The following is a 20,363-nucleotide window of genomic DNA, read 5'->3' on the forward strand; positions in this document are numbered from 1 at the left end:
AGTTGCCACCTCCCCATTCCCATTGTGTGGTGTAATTCGTCCACATGTGCCAGTCATTACTAGAGTCAAGAACTTGAGAACCTTTGCACCCTTGTCTGCACCCTTGATTAACAGTAAAGCCTGGATTTTTTTAGAGTCCTTGCCGTTTTAGGGTTCAATGGGTTCTGGTTTTAGTTTGCCTTGTTGCATTGGTAACAATGCTGATGCACATTTCTTTGGACCTGACCCAGACATCTTTATAATAATCCTTCAAGAAGTCTGACAGCAGATATTAGATGTCAAAGACCTAATAAGCAAGGTTGCTCTAAATAGAATCTTTGGCCAGGCCAAAGACCCAAATGGCAAGGTCGGTCTCTCTTCCTCTCTGCTTGAGCTCCATACTGACTGTCTTACAGAGTGTTTCTACTGAGCAAACAGTTGATGGGTAATGTGGTGTGATGCAAGGAATATGTGATAACAGCCCCAGTAGAAACGGGTCAGATGAAGAGAGGTGCCAGTTAACCCCACTGTTAACCATTGCCCACCTCAAAGGTGGTTAATAGTGCAGACATCACAGTGGGTGCATAGCGTGCCGTGGTTCGGAGAGTCACATAAAATGGTGGTCCCATGTACCGGAAGAGCAATATCTGGACATGTAAAAGTTACAGGCCTTTTCGTAAAGAGCAGGGGATCAGCCCGGGCTTGTTGTCTGTCACACTCAGCATTGAGGTCAACTTTCGCTGCCCTTTGGAGCTTGGCAGCATAATCTGAGTATTCAGAACGTGTGGATAAATGCTGTTTTATTATTTTATTATTATTATTTAGTGGGCACTACTATCAGCCTGTTTCTACTGAGCAAACGAATGCGGGTGAATGCGAGTGAATTCGGGGTGATGCGAGCCTTTGCGAGGGAATACGAGGTAACGGCCCCAGCAGAAACAGTACGGGTGAAGGCGAATCGCGCGGTGATGCGAGTGAATCCGTCAACCACCTTTTGAGGTGGTTAATAGCGGTAATATCTGAGGTAACGTTTGCAGTGGAAACAGATCGGGTGACGATTTGCGAGTGATACCGAAGTCTCGTAAGCAAGGTCATACCAGATCGAATATTTCGCTGGAGTTCCATGTGGTGTGTGTGGTTCATTCTCACGATCTGACACCGATAATATATTTTAAATTGCTATAATTTCATCTTTCTATAATTGCTATAATTTCTACTTGACCGTGGTAGCTCCTAAATCATGTCTGAAAAGGAAAAGGGTCTGATACAGCGTCTATTATTTGGTCGAACGATATGGTTGTGTTTCTAATTTTATTAGTGGCAAGACATGGTCGTGAGGAAGGTTTTAGATGGGAAGACTAGACGCAATGCTGATGCTAATAAAAATATGACGGAAGCTGTAATGCAACAATTCAGCTCAGAAGCCACCACACCATGCAGCAACTGCAAAAATCCCTAAAGAACAACATGAAATATCTCCGCGAGTGACCTGAATCTGACCCTAAGGTTACGAAAAGTTTTTCGAGACTTCCGCCTTCCCTCGTATTAACGCATGCGTGAGAGAATCGTTACCCTGCATTTTCAGCCCAGTAGAAACGACCCGGTGAATGCGAGAGGATTGAAATGCGAGTGAAGGTGAATTCGCGGTAATGCGAGGTGCTCAGTATAAACACGCTGTATGAAACAGTATGGGTGATGATTTTGTGGGTGACACTGGATTAAACTGCTATAAGCGATAAAAATCTGACCTTCAAGCAGCTTAAAAGTCACAAATGTTTTCTGGACTTTCACCCTTCCCACTAAATATGTGGATAATGAATCGTTACCCTGCATTTGCAGCGCAGCAGAAAGGACCCAGTTGAGAAGATTAAAATTGCAGGGGACTAAAAACATGGTAATGCGAGGTGCTCAGGATACGTTCAATGTCATTTGTGAAGAAGAATGTGGTAAATAATAATTAATTTATCCTGTGGTTTCTGTGGTATCTCCATGCTATTGCTAAAGTAAAGTAACCAGTCCCACTATGTTGTTGCCTGCCAAACAGAAAGTTCAGCTCAGACAAAGTATCGCTTGCCCCTGGTAACTGTTTTATGTGCTAGTGACAAGCCAGCTGCAATTGTGTAATTAGCTTGTCACAAGTTGATTATTACCTTTAGTAGTAGCTTGTGAGTGCACTGCACACATTGCGCGCATAGCTTTGAAATCTTTTCTTACAGCTTGCGCTAATTAAATATGAACTCGCGCAGGCTCAGATTTTGAACAGTAAATAGTTGTACAAGTATGAAGAAAGTGTATACTAAACTGGGAATTTCAATTGAATGAACACAGCTTTCAACAGCTGTATTCCATCCAATCGTGATCATATTTCGTGTTTATCAAACTACAATGCGAACGCAGCGACCTTGGGTATAATACTAACCAATCCCGAGTGCGTTGGCATACTTGGATTCACTTCCGCGTTACGCACACACAGTCGCACATGCTGGCGTACATCATCTAAAACTGTCTTGCGACTATTCTATGACTTGCAGTGTAGTCATTAGGCAGTTTCTTTAGGTGACTATTTCTTTAGCTTTTAAAGCTAAAGGTGGGTTTGTAGGTTAATGTGGAAATGCAGCTACTGAGAGCAATGGGTCCGTGTATACTCTGAATCAAGAATTTGTTCCATGATAAAGATGACATTATTGAGAGGACATTGGCTGATTCCTAACCATCGGCTATAATTAGGACTAGAACAAACATATCCTTGCTGCATACTTTACCGGTTGGATTTAAAATGGGGAAAAGGAAATCTCTTCCTTTCTCTTGGAATAGGCCTAGATCACTGTGGGCCTATATATCATGACTGGTAATTCAACTTTTTTTTTGCCCCTAGGTCTAAAGCTTTCATGTTTAATTTGTAGAAATTATTTCTTATTTGATATTTCCATCTGGTTTTGATCAATAAATAAGACAGTTGAGTGGTGATTCCTTAATTGAAGATTAGGTTAGGAAGGAGACTTCAGGCATTGAATCATGCATGACAGACCTTTGAGTCTAAATGGGCTATTCCAGTTGCAATCCATACACCCCTATGGAAGACATCTTCCGCAGAGGAGGGCGTGACCACAGACCCTAGAAAATGTGACTTGTAAATAGGGTTGTCCGAATGGGTGACTCCAAGAGCTGGATGACTCCATTTGAAATCGTCACCCCTGGTATGGGAGATTAAGGTCATGTCTTCCTTAGGGGTGTATGGATTTCAACTGGAATAGCCCAATAGCCTCATGAATAAGTTTAGGAAACTGGTTTTGTCAATGAATTATGTAGGAATGAGCTCTTTTGCTTTGAAGTAAAAGTTACAAAACCTTGTTTTGATATGATGTTTCATTTTGTGAACTTGCTCTGCCTGATTAGGAGGTTGGCATGTGGATACATTGTAATCTTAATAATAGTAAAAGAATTGTATTTGTCTGAAGGGAGGTGGTCTGATTTAACATGTTTTCTACCCCCGGTTTCTACCTCACTTTCAGCGTGTTTATACTGAGCACCTCGCATTACCCTGCATTCACCTTCACCCGCATTTTAGTCCTCCCGCCTTCATCAGGTCTTTTCTACCGTGCTGTAAATGCAGCATAACAATTCACTACCTGCGTATTTAGTGGGAGGGTGGAAGTCCAGAAAATTGTTTTTGTGACCTTCAAGGTCAGAATTTGAATGCTCACACGAACTGCTTCTACTGCGAACATTGCCACATATTCACCACTATAATTAACAATCTCAATAGGTGGTTGATGGATTCACTTGCATAACCGCACATTCACCTTCACCCGATCTGTTTCTGCTGGGGCCATTACCGCGTATTCCAAGCATCATCCCGAATTCAGTTGAATTCACCCGCAACTGTTTGCTCAGTAGAAACACGCTGATAGAAGCACACAATGTCACCCAAATATTCTTCCAAGTTTGAGTTATATTGTTCCAGTAGTTTGGAATCCATAAAACAAAAATGTGTATCACAGTGACCCATAGAACAGTACAGGATACATCATGGCCCTATTGGTTCTTTCCTCGCCATAGGGCCATGACTTCTGTAGTATTGCAAAAAGCGGGGCACACAGAGGCAGCCGAACCGTGAACTCATGTCGCAGTTTCAAAGGTTCCCCCTGCATTCATATAAATACTCACGTGTTCAGTTTTGTGATATAATCCTTCAAAATAACACTATGAAGACTTCCTACATCTCTTTTCTTCATTAAATATGCATTTCACAGCAAAAAATGAAATTTATTCGCCACCATGGCCACCGTGTTATCTCTATGAGACATTAATTTTTATTATGGTGACGATCACTACGGTCACAAATTTGGTCATTTTACAGTCTTCAAATGTACCCAAAATTTTCACACATGCACCAAATATGTTTTGTTTAAGTCTTATTTTCACATGAGGAACGGTAAGAAGTGATATTTTGTTAATAAAATTTGATACCGTGTACCCTGGACCAGATAGGCTCAGGAGCCTCAGACCTTTGTTACGGAGAAGGCCAGTGGAAATCGTAGTGACGGAGGTGTGAGTACCTCGGGCTAGGTGGTAACCACCAAACTCATGGTTTTGTTCATACTGCCTGAAAAACAAATTAATTTCACTGGATTATGAGAAATATATGAGCTTTCACCTGATTCCAAAATCAGCATTTTAAGGGGGTAAAGTGAAAGGGATGATGCTGTCAATCGGGTCACTCACCTTTATGAGTTCTCATCTCTGTGAAAGATATCTCATTGTTGTGGGCAAACATAAAGCTATTGAAACCATCTGAGAGATGTTGTAAACAGCATCTGGCATTGCTTGCCAATGGCCAAGATGTAAATAAATATATACTTTAGATCCAACATTTAACCATAATCTTTCAAGTCATAATGTGTTATTTGCTCTTTTCTTGAATTTCTACTTTTTGCATGATTGTAATGCCCAATGGTGTATTTACTATGTGAAAGACATGCATGAAATGCTTTAATTGCAGTAAATTTATTATTATTATAATAAACCCGGGATTCTGGTTTTATTCACTGTGTTCATGGATCGAAATATTAGTGAAATGAAATGAGTGAAATGGCTGAAATATTTTGTTGATCTGTGTGTGAATCATTGATGTATAAATTCTCCATATATCTTTATTCGTGGTTAGTTATCGTCTTATGTATACGCCCCATCGTGAAGCTCCACTCCTAATGATCGGCAAGCTAATACATGCATTGACGATAATTATAGGTGCTGGAATGAAATAAGCTCCTTTGTTTTACCCCATTTTGTTAATCTCAAAATTAAGAAGAGGACAGTATGTGATAGTGAAAACAAATAAGAATCTATTTATGACAATTGCACATTATTGCTTTAATATCTCAGGAGGGAGTAGCTAATTTTGTTTTTAAAAAGTTTCAGACATGGTTTATGACATTTGCAATGGATGTAAAAGTAGCTCAGACAGACTGATAGTAGATCCATTTAATTTTGACAATTTGAGAGAGATAGGGGGAAACCCAAATTGTTGTGAGGACATGGGAGTAGGATGTTCTGATTTGCAGTTTCATCCCACACCATCCTTTTACTAGTTCCCTGTGAATTTGGTCTCTCACCACCTCCCACTTTGTTGTGAGGAGACGATGAGTTAAATACATGCATGACATGCCTCTTTTCAAGTTTCCACTTGATGGTAAATCTAGGGTAGAAGGGGGACTTAAAAGTAAAAAATATACAGTACACTTGCATCAAAAGGCATAAAAATTTGTGGTTTTTTTTATTTCTTGACAAGTAAGGCATGTTATGTATCAGGTTGCTAACAAAGATTTCCAAGAAGAGGAGATGTTTTTCTGGTTAAAGATATATCAATTTAGTCTAAATGGTACATTTTTGTTTAAAAACTAGTTTTGACATAAAATTGGTATAGGGTGCTCTTACTGACATTCAGGCTGCAGTGTATTTCTTCCAAGAGTGTGGTTGTGATACATTAACTACATGTACCGTATTCATAACAGTAAGCGCCCCGGGTGCTTTACAAAGTCATTTCAGGTGGGCGCTTATTTTTTTACCTACGTTATAATAGGGTCCCGAGACGATCTAACTAGCTTTCTGATGCAGTAAATGTATAGCAAGTTTACACAGGACTTCACTGTATCAACGTCTATCAGTCACTTCAACATTAATGGTACCCTTTAGCAAATTTAAAATACCCTGGATGGGTGCTTATTGGGGTATTGGCGCTTATTGGAACAAATACGGTACATGTTATTTCAGATGATAGTTGACACCGGGGTTGATACTACATTAACAAATGCAGCATACCTATATATCATGGACGAAAATCGGGACGAAAATAGTGCAAAATACAAAATTTTTGCGCGCTACACACGCACATCGTCCCAATAAAGCCTCTCTAAAAACAAAACCGGTAATGTATTGTATGATGCAACTGTAATTTTTTGTCATCTGTGTCATCCGAAATTTTACTTTGCCCCTCCTGACCAAGAAAGCTGCCTACGCCCCTGGAGTACAGCCAGGGGCAGAGCTATGTCATGCCGGTGAAAATAATAAAATCCTGGTGAAAACTATATGCGCAAATCAATTATAAAGGCCACTGCACAGTGCGGTCAACGCGTACAAAGCAGGGGATGCGACTGTGCCACAGGTCTTGTCCTCGAATCGGTATAGGCAATTTGTACAGAGTACCGCTAGCCTGGTGACGCCTACGCTGAGTGCGTGCATTGTATGTTTTTATTTTAACTCACTTGTTTATTGGGAATTTAGCTCAATTTGTTGCTACCAAGATGTGCACCGCCTATACAGTGGAACCTGTTAACACAAGAAAGCTGATAACACAAAGTGATTTTGAAGTCCCTGGTCTTGCTTTTGTATATTAAGGGTAGACGAGGTATTGTTGGTGAAGCAACCTAAAAATCGATTTTCATTATCTAGATCAATATATTATTGAAAATTAACACCTTGATGTTTTGCAAAAGTTCATTCTACAAATCATATACTCTGCAAACTTGCTTAATTTATTGTTGTTAATTAGTTATGTACGTTTTACAAAAGTGTTGTTGTTTCAGCCCTCTTCACAACGTAACTCAAGAACCGCAGCACCTATAAAAGTATATCTGTGATATTTTAATTCTTCTACACGCTCGCTATGAATTGAGCAATGCCGTTTTTGCCAAAGCTCACTACCATTCGTAAGATGCTGTGAACTACCAAATCACAACAGTTTAAAATAATTAATAACCTTAAACCTGTTAACACAAACTGATACCTGTGGCCCATAGATTTTGTGTTAAAGAGGTTCTAAACATCTCAAAAAAGTAACTAACCCCCTTAAATAATGGCCATTATTCAAAAACGGCTATTGTATTATAAATTTGTAAAATGCTTTGGAAGCAGAATTTATGTCTGCGCATTTTGACACCTCATTTGATACGATAGTCCAGAAAACAATAAAATAATGGTCAATTTAATGTAGTGAGGTCCAGATTTGAAAGTTGCACTTACATACAATACAAAAGCACTCAGATATCATTACACAGATTTCCTTCCATTATACTGAATACAAAATCAATACAATTTACTGCAACTTTCAAATCTTGGGTTACATTGATTTAAATGTACCCTGTGATGTCATTATTTAGTCAATTGCTACAAATGAGGTGTCAAAATGTGCAGCAATAAATTCTGCTTCCAACGCATTTTACAGATTTGTAATAATACAATTGCCCGTGTTTGAATAATGGTCATTATTTAAGGGGGGTTAGTTACTTTTTTTGAGGTGCTATAGTAGAAACAGGAATTGGCCAATCACTATGCACATACAGTGAATCCCGCGCACAAACTGTAACATTTCCTCTGAGTCCCCTTGGAGGTTCAACCAAACTGCCTTGTATGTTGGGGGTTTGAGGTGGGTCAAACCTCTAAGTTTATCTTGGAGTGTCAAACCTCTAAGCACATCCACATGGCCAAAACCACTGACAAAATCATCAGAGTTTTCTCCTAGTTTATGCCTCCTGTGTGGACATGGCTATATGCTGATGCATGGCAGGGCATTCACCTATGCGTAACCTCAAATTTCATGGTTGAGCCTGTCCCAGGCTAGAAGTCTGATCCCTGAATCAAGTTAAAATGTTTGTTGGTTTGTGATTGTGTTGAAGTGACCGAGATGAGAGCGTATCATCTTCATGCCACTGGGAATTGATCACAGATTGGCCGGCTAGTTTATTCATCTGAAGAATACACAAGTGAAAAAGGATGTATATTTGTAGCTTGAGTGCTTCTAGTTTATGTAGAAACTGTAGTTTTATTGCGACAATAAGGCCTCAACATGGACTCGATCACATGGAGAGAATGGAGTCATTAATTGTTGAGAACTGGTTTCTGGTTATAGTTTTTAAAGTGGTCTAAAGTGATGAAGATAATTGCGTCTTTAAATTATGCATAGTAAAGGTTTTTACACTTGATACTTAGAGTGCATTTTTGGCATGGCAAGAATGCAAGCAGGCACACTTTGAATGGTCGAAGTTTGCCGGGTACAATACAAACTTATCTGGAGGTACGCTATTTGCCCTCCATGAGCGACACACATACATGGCAGAGTTGGTACTCTTTGGTTCTACCTCATTGGCTAACACGCAAAATATAAACAAATTTGAAATGGGAAATTAACAACGACGAACACATGTAAACAATCACAAGTCAAATCCACTATGTCATTGACCTTCATGCGGCATAGAAAAGAATCTTAAAATAAAAATTGCCTTTTACTTGAGGTGAGCTTAATTGCCGTCAATGCTCGTCAACTTGGCTTAGCTTCATGCCATTGCCAACTGATGGCAGATCACCAAAGCAGCCAGTCGGTAACACTGCACAATTCCTGAGGCATAGTTTAGGCACATCGTGTATAAAGCATGCATAAAGTATGGCAAAAGTAATCCTGCAGATGAGTTTGAATGTTTTTGCTTGTCTCATGTTCATGGGCAATATACATACACATAGCATATCAGCCAATGACCAAATGTGAAAGTCAAATACATGCAGAATCTGTTTCAAATGCCTAAGAGAGAGCCTCCATCAGTAATTCAAGATGCAGTCTTTGGTATGGTGCGGAAGGAAGTATTACCTTGGGTGGAGAGACATAAACCTACAGAATGAATGCAATTGATAGGTGGGGGATTTCAAGGGCTTGTTCAAGTTAATTGCTTCTTTGATCACTGAGATAAGGCAATTTAAGCCCATTCCTTGCCCTACTCTAATAGAGATAGGTTCCTTTTACTATGGGCTCCAATTATCAATATCACCTGAGAACCGCAGCACATAAAAAAAAGTAACTATTCCCTTAAGGTTACACAAAGAGACGTATAAAAAACGTATAAAAGACGTATAAAGTTGTTCTCTAAAACAGAGTTTTCTCAGTAATCAAATATCGCAGCGAGTGAAATGTTGGTGCATTGGATGTAGCTTAACATTTTTGTTTGTGTTATATTCAAATTATTATAATAAATTTTAAAATCCTTCGTTTAAAGCATTTTTACCCACCATGTTCACAAGATCAAAAACACGTTCCATGAGGTTTTTTTTCAAATGTGCGCTCCGTATAAATCCACACCGAAGCGATTGTTTTTTTCTTCTTTTTCAGTATTGTATTACAAATCGATCAAAGAAATAATGTTGCCATGGGGAAGAACCAAATACAGTACCGATTAAATTTTAAAAGCCCGCTTTGGGGGAAAATTTTGGAGAATTTGCTTGAGAAAAAGCTGGTTTGTGAAATTATCGATATCTTGATTACGAGACGTTAATTTAGACATCTGAATACCTACATTATTTCTCAACATTCTGCCAATTGCTATTCCATTTGATTTTCACTCCAAATTGAAGCTAGTTTTGCAAAAAACGAGGTTTTCCTCCATCAGTTCGTTCAAAATTTCAGCGCCGACATGCGTGTTTATTCTAAGAGCCATAATGCGGACGCGATTGTAATCATATGTAATTGCATCCAATTATAGTTATATGATCCGCTTTGAGAACAGTCAATTTGTGTAAGTTGATCTGTTGGCCGAGTGGATAGAGCGTTGGACTGGGAATCTAATATGAACTATTTTTGTGGGTTCGAGTCTCCGTATGGCTGAATTTTCTTTCTTTTTTTCTCTTTTCTCATTTTTACTTCCTTTCTTTCCTCTTTTCTTTCTCCCTTTCTTTTATCATTTCTTTTTTTTTCATTTCTTTCATTTCTTTCTTTCTTTCTTTTTCGTTCATTTTCTTTCTCTCTCTTTCTTTCTCTTTTTCACTATTTCTTTATTCTTTCTTAATTTGCTCCTTTCTTTTTAGTTTTATTTGATTGATTCGCTGAGTGCAGTGAATCGTGATTGATTGTTTTTCACTTTGTAGGCCTGCTAAGTCTGTCTTGTTGATTTTCATCCCAAATTCGATTTACAAATAATTGCTTTTTGATATTGTTGTTGTTGCCTACCCTTACATTGTAATCAGGGAATAGCAGCATTGATTTCATCAAAGATATCAAGGCTATAAATTCAAAATCAACACATTTTCCAGGGCGTAGCTTGACGAAGTGCCCCCAATCAATTTTAAAATTTATAAAATCCTTGTGAAAATTGCCGAAAATGGCTTGTGCCATCACCCCCCGGCATCCGAGCTCCAGCACGAGCTAAGCTTCATAGCCTTTTCATGTCTTGACCGTGGATCGATATTCTATTGTAAGTAGGCCTCACGTCCCGCACGCTTGTTCATTTTCTGCATGGCTGTTTCTGTTATGAACTTACGCCCTCTGAAATCAAGCGCATGAAAAACTCTCGGCTAACCTTAAGGGATCCAAAATGAGCGTTTATTAGCGTTTGACAGTATTTTTTGTGGGACATGAGAGCACCTCAGACCTATCGAATTGTATTCTGAATCTGAAGCATGTCTTTCTGATATCAAATAGTTTTCATTTTTTTTAAATCACAATATAATACAAATTTTATGACAAATTATAAAAATTTGATATTTTTCAAATTTTGATATATAACAGTCCTCGAAGTAAATTATATAAATCTAATGATATATTCTTAAAGTGTATGTAGCAGGGAGGGAAAAAGCCGACGGTCAATTGAAAATTTTGACATTTCATATTGAAGATATAAATTTTTTAAAAAAAAAGACCTAATTTTTTTTGTGTTTTGGGAAAAAAATCCATATCTTCAATACGAAAGGTCAAAATTTTCAATTGATCGTCTGCTTTTCATCCCACCTACATACACTTTAAGTATAAATCATCAGATTTATAAAGTTTACTTCAAGTACTGTTAAATATCAAAATATCAATTTTAATGATTTGCCATAAAATGTGTATTAAATTGCTAATTTCAAAAATCAAAATTATTTGATGTCAGAATGACATTCTTCGTATTCAGAATGCAATTCGATATGTCTGATGTGCTCTAATGTCCCAAAATAAATACTGTCCAAATGTTCATACCCCACCCCTTAATAAAATTATGATCATGATTCCAAAATGGGTTGTGAAAGCAGTTGGAAGCAGAATTTTTTTTAAATAGCATGTGTGGTATGGTGTTTTGTGAGTATGATTATGTGTGCAAGCATTTTGAATGGAGAAAATAATTGTAATGTTTAAAAAAAAATTTCAGTCATAAACATGTCATTTTTCTCTAGGGAAATATTTTTGAATAAATAAATAATTTAAAAAAAAACCCAACACAGCATTTAGCTTCTTTTTTTTTTTTGCAAAATGTTTTTGAGGCAAACATTTTCCATATATAGCCTAGTTAAATACAAATTTGACTTTAAAATGCTCCTTGTTTTTAGTCCTTGAGTTTAGTTTGATCAATGGTTAACTAACTTACTGTATTTCAAGTTGAGATTGGTTACCATGACAACTCGTTTATTTAGGTTTATTCAAGATGGCAGGACTACTAAATATGGGTTTGTTGAATCAGAAAGTTGTATGTCCATATGTGAATTTTAATTCAGCCGTAGGATGGGCGGAGGCACTGGTAGATTAACCAGTTCACTGCCAGCCAAAATGGGTCTCAATTATAACGGCACAGTTCAATAACCCCCATAGCTCGTAGTGTGACCTCATTTTACAGGGGATGAGTTTTTGTACCCAACACATTGAGAGGTCACTCAATGAATATTCAAACATATTGGGGTCAAAGAATGATGTCCTGACGGATGATGTTAGTAGCTACATGTTATGACCTAATTGAGACAAGTAGATGGTAGGTAGAGGAAACGTGCAGTAAGCTTACCATACACCCAAGATTTCATTGGTGAAACTTGTACAAGTTACAATTCTCAGAAGAATTGTGACTATGACTTAAAGGTGTTTGTTGCAAACATTAAATGATATCAGAAAAGGTATCTTACACTTCCCATAATGCATTTCTGATTTACTATTCAGTGCAACATAAAGTCGATAGTGACAAGAAATACCTCAATTGCAAGATCTGGATGCTATTAATTGAGAAATTTTTGTCATTATCGACCCATGTTGAACTGAATAGCAAATCAGTACAGGGAAGAATTGCATTGTGGGAAGTGTAATACATCTTTTTTTTTGTATTTAGCTGTTTTCTGCGATAAGAATATTAATATTTGTTATCTGAGGAGGTTTTGTTGATATGTAATATATATAATAGTCTAGTGGCAATGATATAATAGGCTAGAGTGTTATATGAACAAATCTAAGTATATTTTGCATGCCAAATGCTCTATTTAGCATTTTCAGTATTCACATTTTTTTCACTATTCTGTTGTGTAAAATCAGTACAAATACTGAAAATCCATCCAAGTTGACAGCTTTTGAGTATGCTGTCTGTACATGGCTCGAAAAAAGTGGGGAATGTGGGAAGCTTTAATATTCCCAGGAAATATTGGTGTTTGGAGGGAAATTCTGGTATTTGGAGGGAAATTGTGTCTTTTTTGTATATAAAAACCATGCTATAAATTGTGGGAAATTTAGCTTGCTTCCTGGGAAATTAATATTTTTTCAAGCCCTGACAGCCTCTACAGTGCACTCTCACACTCCAATGGATTTTAGACTAGTAAAATATTATTTGATAAACATACTTCACTTTTGGAATTATTTGTCAAATTTTTGTGCTTACATGATAGCCAATGATGACTTCAATGTTCATTCTATCTTGGCTACCTCCCTGCATTTGAAATTAAACCTAAATGTACAATTGGGAGAGTAGAAATCTGATCAAACTCATGAATTTTTCTCCGTCATTTCCCCAATATATAAAAGTGGCCTCATCGGGATTGCAAGTGGGATCAAGTGCACCAGAAGCAAGTACTTGCCCATCGATACCTTAAATGGCTGTTGATGTTGAAAGATCACTTGAATGTTGAGGAAAATTATTCAGGCTCATCAAGTACAAACACCAGTTCCTTTAGAAGGAGAAATGAATGGTGTTCCTAAACTTGGCAAGCATACGGTGATGTTTTAAGCCATTAGTAGTGGCTGCGGCCAGTGTCAAGTCTCACATAAAACATGTTACAGAAATGCCTCTAGCTGTACTAAACCATGGTGCATCAAGGGAGAATAGCCATGTTCAGACGTGGGTACTAGTCGGCGTACATTTACACCTGCATCACTACTGTTTGCCCATCAATGATCAACAGCGAGGGCCGAGGAGCTCAGTGGCAAATAGAATGATGAAAAAGTATGAAATGGTGCATTGATGAACATGCTTAATGGTGATCTTTCCCAAAAAGCAAACAAAAAGTCACCAGTATACTTGTTCACACGGGCAGCTACTCTGACCCACCAGGTCATGTTTACACGTTACTCCTGACAAAAGTCGGGAGTAAATCGGTCGTGGGAAGGTCGGAGGAGCTTATCATGAGTAGTGTCCACACTGGCACTACTCCCGACATTTCCCATGACCTTCCGCCGACTAGTGCTTACCACGACCATCCTCCGACCTTCCACCGGGTGTAACCCCATGTGTCTGAACACGGCTAATGTGTGTAAACCTGTAAGGCATACTCCGGGGCATACTCTACCAACTTAAAGAGCAGACTTGTGGCAGGCAACAATTTGTATGTCCCTTTTCCCATGCATCAGTAAACAGAAAGACATGCATAATCCACTGTAATTCAGCCATGCCTGATGCTGAACATGATTGACAAATTGAAGTGTTAGGTATTCAACAGGCAACGTGAATCAAGTGTGTGTACAGATGATCTTGGCCCTGATTCATGTATTTTTTTATTCAACATTGAATATTCGATGCAACAAATATTGGGATTTGGGAACAAATGTTTTTTACAAAAAAATCGGTGAAATTTGACTTTGAGTATCTGGTGGAGATATCATCTGCTCCCACAAAATGAGCATAGTCGCCAGGGCGCTATAGAAGATACAGTCCATTAATTATGACAAAATTCAATTCAGGCATTTTGAAGGAAATATTCGTCAGCGAAGTTACGTAATGATACCATGTCAACTGGATTACGCGCCTGAGTATTGAACCACGATCAAGACAATCACCACACAAAGTATACACTCAAAGGCACACCGAAATAGTGTGATCCGGTAACCAAGAGAATTACATAACCACTTTGATGGTGAATTGATTTTTGAAGGCCAAAGCAAGAAGCCAACTTTATGCTCATTTTGTGAGAGCTGATCATAGTGAGTTACAGCTTTCTGGTTCTGAATTTGAACCCTCAATATTATTGATTTTATGTCAACAAACATTCATTAGAAGATCGACTGGAAATAGATTAATATTTGACTTGAATACAAAGTATGAATCGGGCCTAAGTACAAAAGTTTCCAATTATCTTGAAACTCAATTGGAGGTATAGGATTGGTAGATAAAATCAAATAGATATTTAATGTATTTGCATTTACATTATGGATCTAGTTATAGGTCATGATATGAAACATTGGATTTGTTAGGTCCCATAAGAATCACTAGTGTGGTAACAAATCTGTCAAATGCAAGGCTTATCAGTCTTCATCAAAACATGGAAAATGTTGACTAAATCTTTAAAGTGCAAAATGAGTGTTAAATCACTCATCTCATTCTCCTGTCTTGCCCTATAGCTGTATGATCTAGCTAAATTAGTGTGTGTCAGGAGAAGTCATCTTGAAATCTGCCTGTCTACCATTTTTTTTGTTTTTGAGCTTTTTTATGCAACACACATATAATTACAAATCACAGATAAATTTCCAATATCTGTGTGCAATTAAGTTATTCTAGTTGAAATCCATCTCACACAGGGGTGTAGATTTTAAACGGTGTTACCCATTCAGGTATCCCCATTTGAAATTCACATTGGCATGGTACCGTTAAACGCATGTACCGTTAAACGCACGCATGATCCGTTAATCGTTTAGCAATTGCGGAAAACGTGTAACAAGCAAGTCATTTTCAACCTTCAATTTTCCATTCTTCAATGCTAATCAACAGTTGAAAGTAACAAAATCTGAAGACGACCATAATAATTTACACGAAACTTGCTCAAAACATTCATTATTTAACACAAATATACGTCAAAATAATGCATAGTTTCTGACATGTTTGGGCCGTTGATATCACGAATTTTACCTTACGGTACTAGCATATTCTGATAGAAATTCCGGTTTTGTGAGGTGCACCGCACCTATCGTATATTCATGAAATCTTGCCACCAGATGGGGCTGGATCAATGCGTGTTAATACCTTAAACACATGCATCACTGATGCGTTAAACGTGTAGGAAAATAAACGGAATAACCCATCCCTAAATTCACACTCCTTGTGCAAAAGATAAAGGTCATGTCTTCCATGGGGGGGGTATGGATCTCAACTGGAACAGCCCAATACAATAGCTCAATGTCAGATTTGTTATGTTGTTTTTGACGTATAGATTTTGACAAAGTAAACAAAATAGGAATACAATTGAATTTGTCATCCATGGTACATGTACAACTCATAATACAGCTGTAAATAATTTGTTCATTGTTAATATTCATGTTTTACAAGTGATTTAGCTGCAGGAAATGGATGTGTTAAAATAAGCGGCTACACTTAAAGCCATATTATAACATTTCTGTAAAAATAGATTAGTATTTATTTTCCATAAAATGTTAGCTTTTACTGTCAGATATGTCCCCTTTTAATTTTGAGCCGAACAAGTGAGGTAAAGCATAGAAAATTGGAATTTACTACTAGCGCCCATGCATGTTACTCCCGTGGTTGTAATTTAATGTAGCAGTTGATGTGAAGACAAATGAGCCAAGATAATGGTAGATATTTTGTATTTAGCATACAATGAAGACACTTAAAAGCACTTTCAAGTTTAATATTTGCTGAGATGTCCAATCTTCAGCGTAGAATATGTGTATCATGGCAAGATCTGAGCTTAATTTAACCCTCCCACACCTAGACCACAAGTTTCAATTTTTTTCGAATTAAAAAAATTCAGAATTGTAAATTGTCATGACCATATTTAGAATCAGCATGAAAAATGCATTAAAATGAGTACAAACAAGCCTATTATTGGTTCATTGGTTCTTAAGATAGCTCTTGATAATTTGAGAAAATATTTCAAAACTTTTTATGTTGAAATCTATAACCAGCATGCAGCGCATTAGGCATGCAAACACCGTGTAATGATGAACTCATTGAACTTTTTAAAAGTCCAATTCTGAAATCTTATTTTAAACTTGATCAAACACACGATGCCTCGTTGTGAATAAAACACATTTCAAACTTTAGCCAACACAGGATCCGATAGTTTGCAAGCAGCGCTTTCAGCATTGACAAGTAGGTCAGGAAGATGACATAATACTGTGACGCTGGCAATGTTGTCAGTCAGTGTTTTTCGATATTTTCATCACCATGATATACAATGATGACAAGACAATGACATGCACATTTGAAAATATTCGGGCAGCCGTTAATGGCGAAAATTAACTCAAAAACAAATGTAGGTCCACAGTTAAAATTTCGGTTTATATAAGGCTAGACTTCTCAGTAGTCCACTTGCCCATTTTGCTTACTTTGGCTATTACATTTAAGCATAAAACTCTATAATTTGTGTGCAATTGATAAGATTTTCACATCTGATCTTTTCAGTCAACATACTCCCTCTGTTTGTTAGCTTCCCAAGTGGACTACTTACTTTGACTTGCGGTTAACATTTTTAACACGGGTCTCTTGGCCATGATGTAATGCATCTTTTTAATGAATCTGGCTTGTGATTGGTCGCCCAGATCTTGTTATTGTTTAAATCCTTCGGGCACATGCCATTACCATTAACTATACATGGTACACAACTATCTATGGAATGCGGCGCGAAAGTTGGTGGATGAACGATACATCTAGCTGCTGTGATTGTACCACCATGCTTAGTGCTTGTGGTTAAATTTGATTGATAAACAAGTATGATTGACAGTGTGTTTTAGAGAATGAAAGTCCCGGGGTAAAGTTCTGCTTAAAAGTCAAAGTACATAGTTGGATTTTTTCAAATCAGCGCTTTTTTCAAATTTGTGTGTCCTCAGTTTTGAGGTGTAAAATGAACAGGATATATCCTTGGTTCACTGTGAATACGAGTAGTGGGGGGTGTGTGTGTGGGGGGGGGGGGAGAGTATTTAACTTAAATATTATATTTTATTATAATATACATCCTCATAACATATAGTTTATTTTTATGCAAACTCGATATGGTTCTAAGTCAGTTTGTATTAAAGGTGATGTGAGAGTAATCACTTTATCCAAAATACATCAAAGTATCAGACAAGATTTGGCTTCAAATTTGTCATCTCAAGGGAAACTTTGACATTGGGCTATTCCAGTTGAAATCCATACACCCTCTATGGAAGACATGACCCTGGGGAGGGCACTCGCATGTCCCAGCTATATGGGGTATGTGCCGCAGCAACAACCCTCTTTTTCAGTACCGCTAACCATTCCCTAGACCCCCTAAATTCATCAATCTCCTAACTCATGTCTCGCAATTGCCAGTGGATCGGCATGTTAACTGCTACTTTTGCAAGCCCAAAAGTTTCAAAAGTGATTTTCAGTCAATATCTTCCCCATTGAAACATATTGTTTAAAGGTGAATTTTAGGCTCCTTTTAGTTGTGGCAACACTGGGCCATTTTGTAAACAATCGTGATTGCAGCACACAGTGAAAATTGCCCAGACGTTTCAGCTGATGACCATTTTGATGGAAATAAATGATTTTGAGACCTCCTTTTGGGAATAAAATTGGAAGCAAATGTTTTTTAAAGAAAAGAACCTGAAATATTGGCTATAGCTGTAAATCTACAGGTAATTTACAATCGACCGGTCTTGGGGAATCAGATTTTGCATACATGACTCAATCCATCACATGAAAAAGTTCAGTGTATAAAATGTTTTTCTTTCCAGCACTGAAAAAAAGAAAGTTGTGGGTTTGCTTTTATGGCAGACTATTATCAGTAGGTAGATCTAGTAATTTTGATCTGGAAGTGGCTGGTCAATTCCCAAGACCCCCTTTTTGGCTGGCTGATCAGTTCCCAAGACCCCTTTTTTGTCCAGCCGATCAGGTCCCTAGATTCCAAGTACAAAACTGACGGTGCCCCCCCCCCACCAAAAAAGGCAAGTGCCCCAGTTAAAATCCACACATAGCTATGGAAAACATGGCCTTAATCTTTCACACAGGGAGTGTGAATTTCAAATGAGTTTACCCAAATGGGCGACTCCACTCAAAATCTAAGCCTCTGTGTGGGAGTTTAAGATCATGTCTTCCACCAGGGTGTATTGATTTCACCTGGAATAGCCCAATGCTTATGAAAGCAAAGCTTTCTGCTGGACCAAGAATATTATCAACATTAAAGCACAGGGAAACTTAATGTTTTCTTCCGTTCTCTATCTGAATGTTTGCAGGCTTCATCAGGCAACCAGACATTCCCCATGGCTCAAACGGAGGTTCCACACCAGAGGAGTAACTATGGAGCACCAAACCTTATGGCAGAAGGGTAAGTCAACAAGTTGAAGATAAAAGGGAAATGCCTGCAGATGTTTATCTGTTCTTCCTAGTATGCACTCTTTTAAAGGGTTCACAACTACACTTTGTTCCACATTGAGTTGTTTGGTAGTGATGTCAGTGATATACATGATTGTGCCATAAGCATGCAACAAACCACACTTGTACACCTGTGTATATGCTCTGTGGGATTAATTTGGTGTACATGATACGATACTGCGATCAGCAAAATACTCGCCTACAATACATCCCTACCAAACTCAGGGTGAAACAAAGTAAAGTGGTATTCTTGTATATTTATTCCATGTTGGATGGTTTTGCACAGCCATCACATCAAACCTGCACGTCAGAGGCAATTATACCGTAGTTCCATCTAGAGAGTGGGATGTCCACCAACATCTTGGACTAATGTTTCTAACCAAGCAATGCGAGGTGCAAAGCACATGGCATCAGATCAAGTGAGATGGCGCACTCTTGTGAAGACCACAGCAGCGCTACAGAGTGCCACCTGACAGAGATAGAGAGAGAGATTGGAACCTTTAACTCAAATATGAATCAAGGGATACTCTGTTGGTTTAGATAGGAAGCATCCACTGTTATGCACAATGAATGAGGCAAAAAGCCGAAGTTATATGTGTAGTAACTGGCTACTCCACTGGACTGGGTGGGCTGGCGACACTTTTGGAAGTGAGCCACTGCATTCCATCCTTTTAGTTTTCAAGTCTGTACATATCATTATGGGGAATATCACCGATATTGTTTTAAGGTAGTTGTTCTATATCTCAGTAGAGAATTGATTTTATTGTTTCCCCCAATTGAAGTTTGGAAAGTGAGCTCCGATGTCTGTGTGTCGGGGTGTACGTGTTGAAAATTTCAACCTTTTGCAAAAAATGTTAATCCGTGGCTTCATTTGTGATTATGGCTTTCAATGGGGCTTGGACAATGACCCAATTGATATGTGTCATGTCAACAGGTGTGAGTTCAAAAGTCATCTAGAGGTCACTTGAGGTCATTTTCTTTTATGAACCACGAAAGCCAGATAATCGTCCTTCTGGTGGGGACACATATTTATGCCCCATGTAATACCTGCAATTGACCAATCTACTTATTTATTTTTATATAATCCCATATGTATTTGTAACACCTAAATGCCATGATGATGTTGTCTTTTTCCTGCAGAAGAGTAGTGTGGTATCCTGTTCTACTTGACCGCTCTAATTTTTCTTGGTATTATGTCGTAAGTGAGAGAAACAAAAACAAAATAAATCTGTGTGCAATGTTTACTGAGCTGTTCTAGGAGTCTAGTTTGATCTTACATAATGCGTTGATGTTTACCACTCCATTCAATACACCCACTAGACTATCTCATCAAGTTGA

The 20,363-nt window shown here is 38.0% G+C and overlaps 1 protein-coding gene across 1 annotated transcript in view; it reads left to right on the forward strand.

The window, feature by feature from the left end:
• The window catches only part of LOC140161185 (proteasome maturation protein-like), a 193,905-nt gene that overhangs the window by 37,931 nt on the left and 135,611 nt on the right, over positions 1 to 20,363 (forward strand). Inside the window, exon 2 of the mRNA XM_072184634.1 lies at positions 18,887 to 18,978. Within this exon, the coding sequence (XP_072040735.1) occupies positions 18,887 to 18,978 (92 nt within the window). The remainder of the gene's footprint in view (positions 1 to 18,886; positions 18,979 to 20,363) is intronic.

Source organism: Amphiura filiformis, chromosome 9 (assembly GCF_039555335.1).
Source record: "Amphiura filiformis chromosome 9, Afil_fr2py, whole genome shotgun sequence".
NCBI lineage: Eukaryota > Metazoa > Echinodermata > Ophiuroidea > Amphilepidida > Amphiuridae > Amphiura > Amphiura filiformis.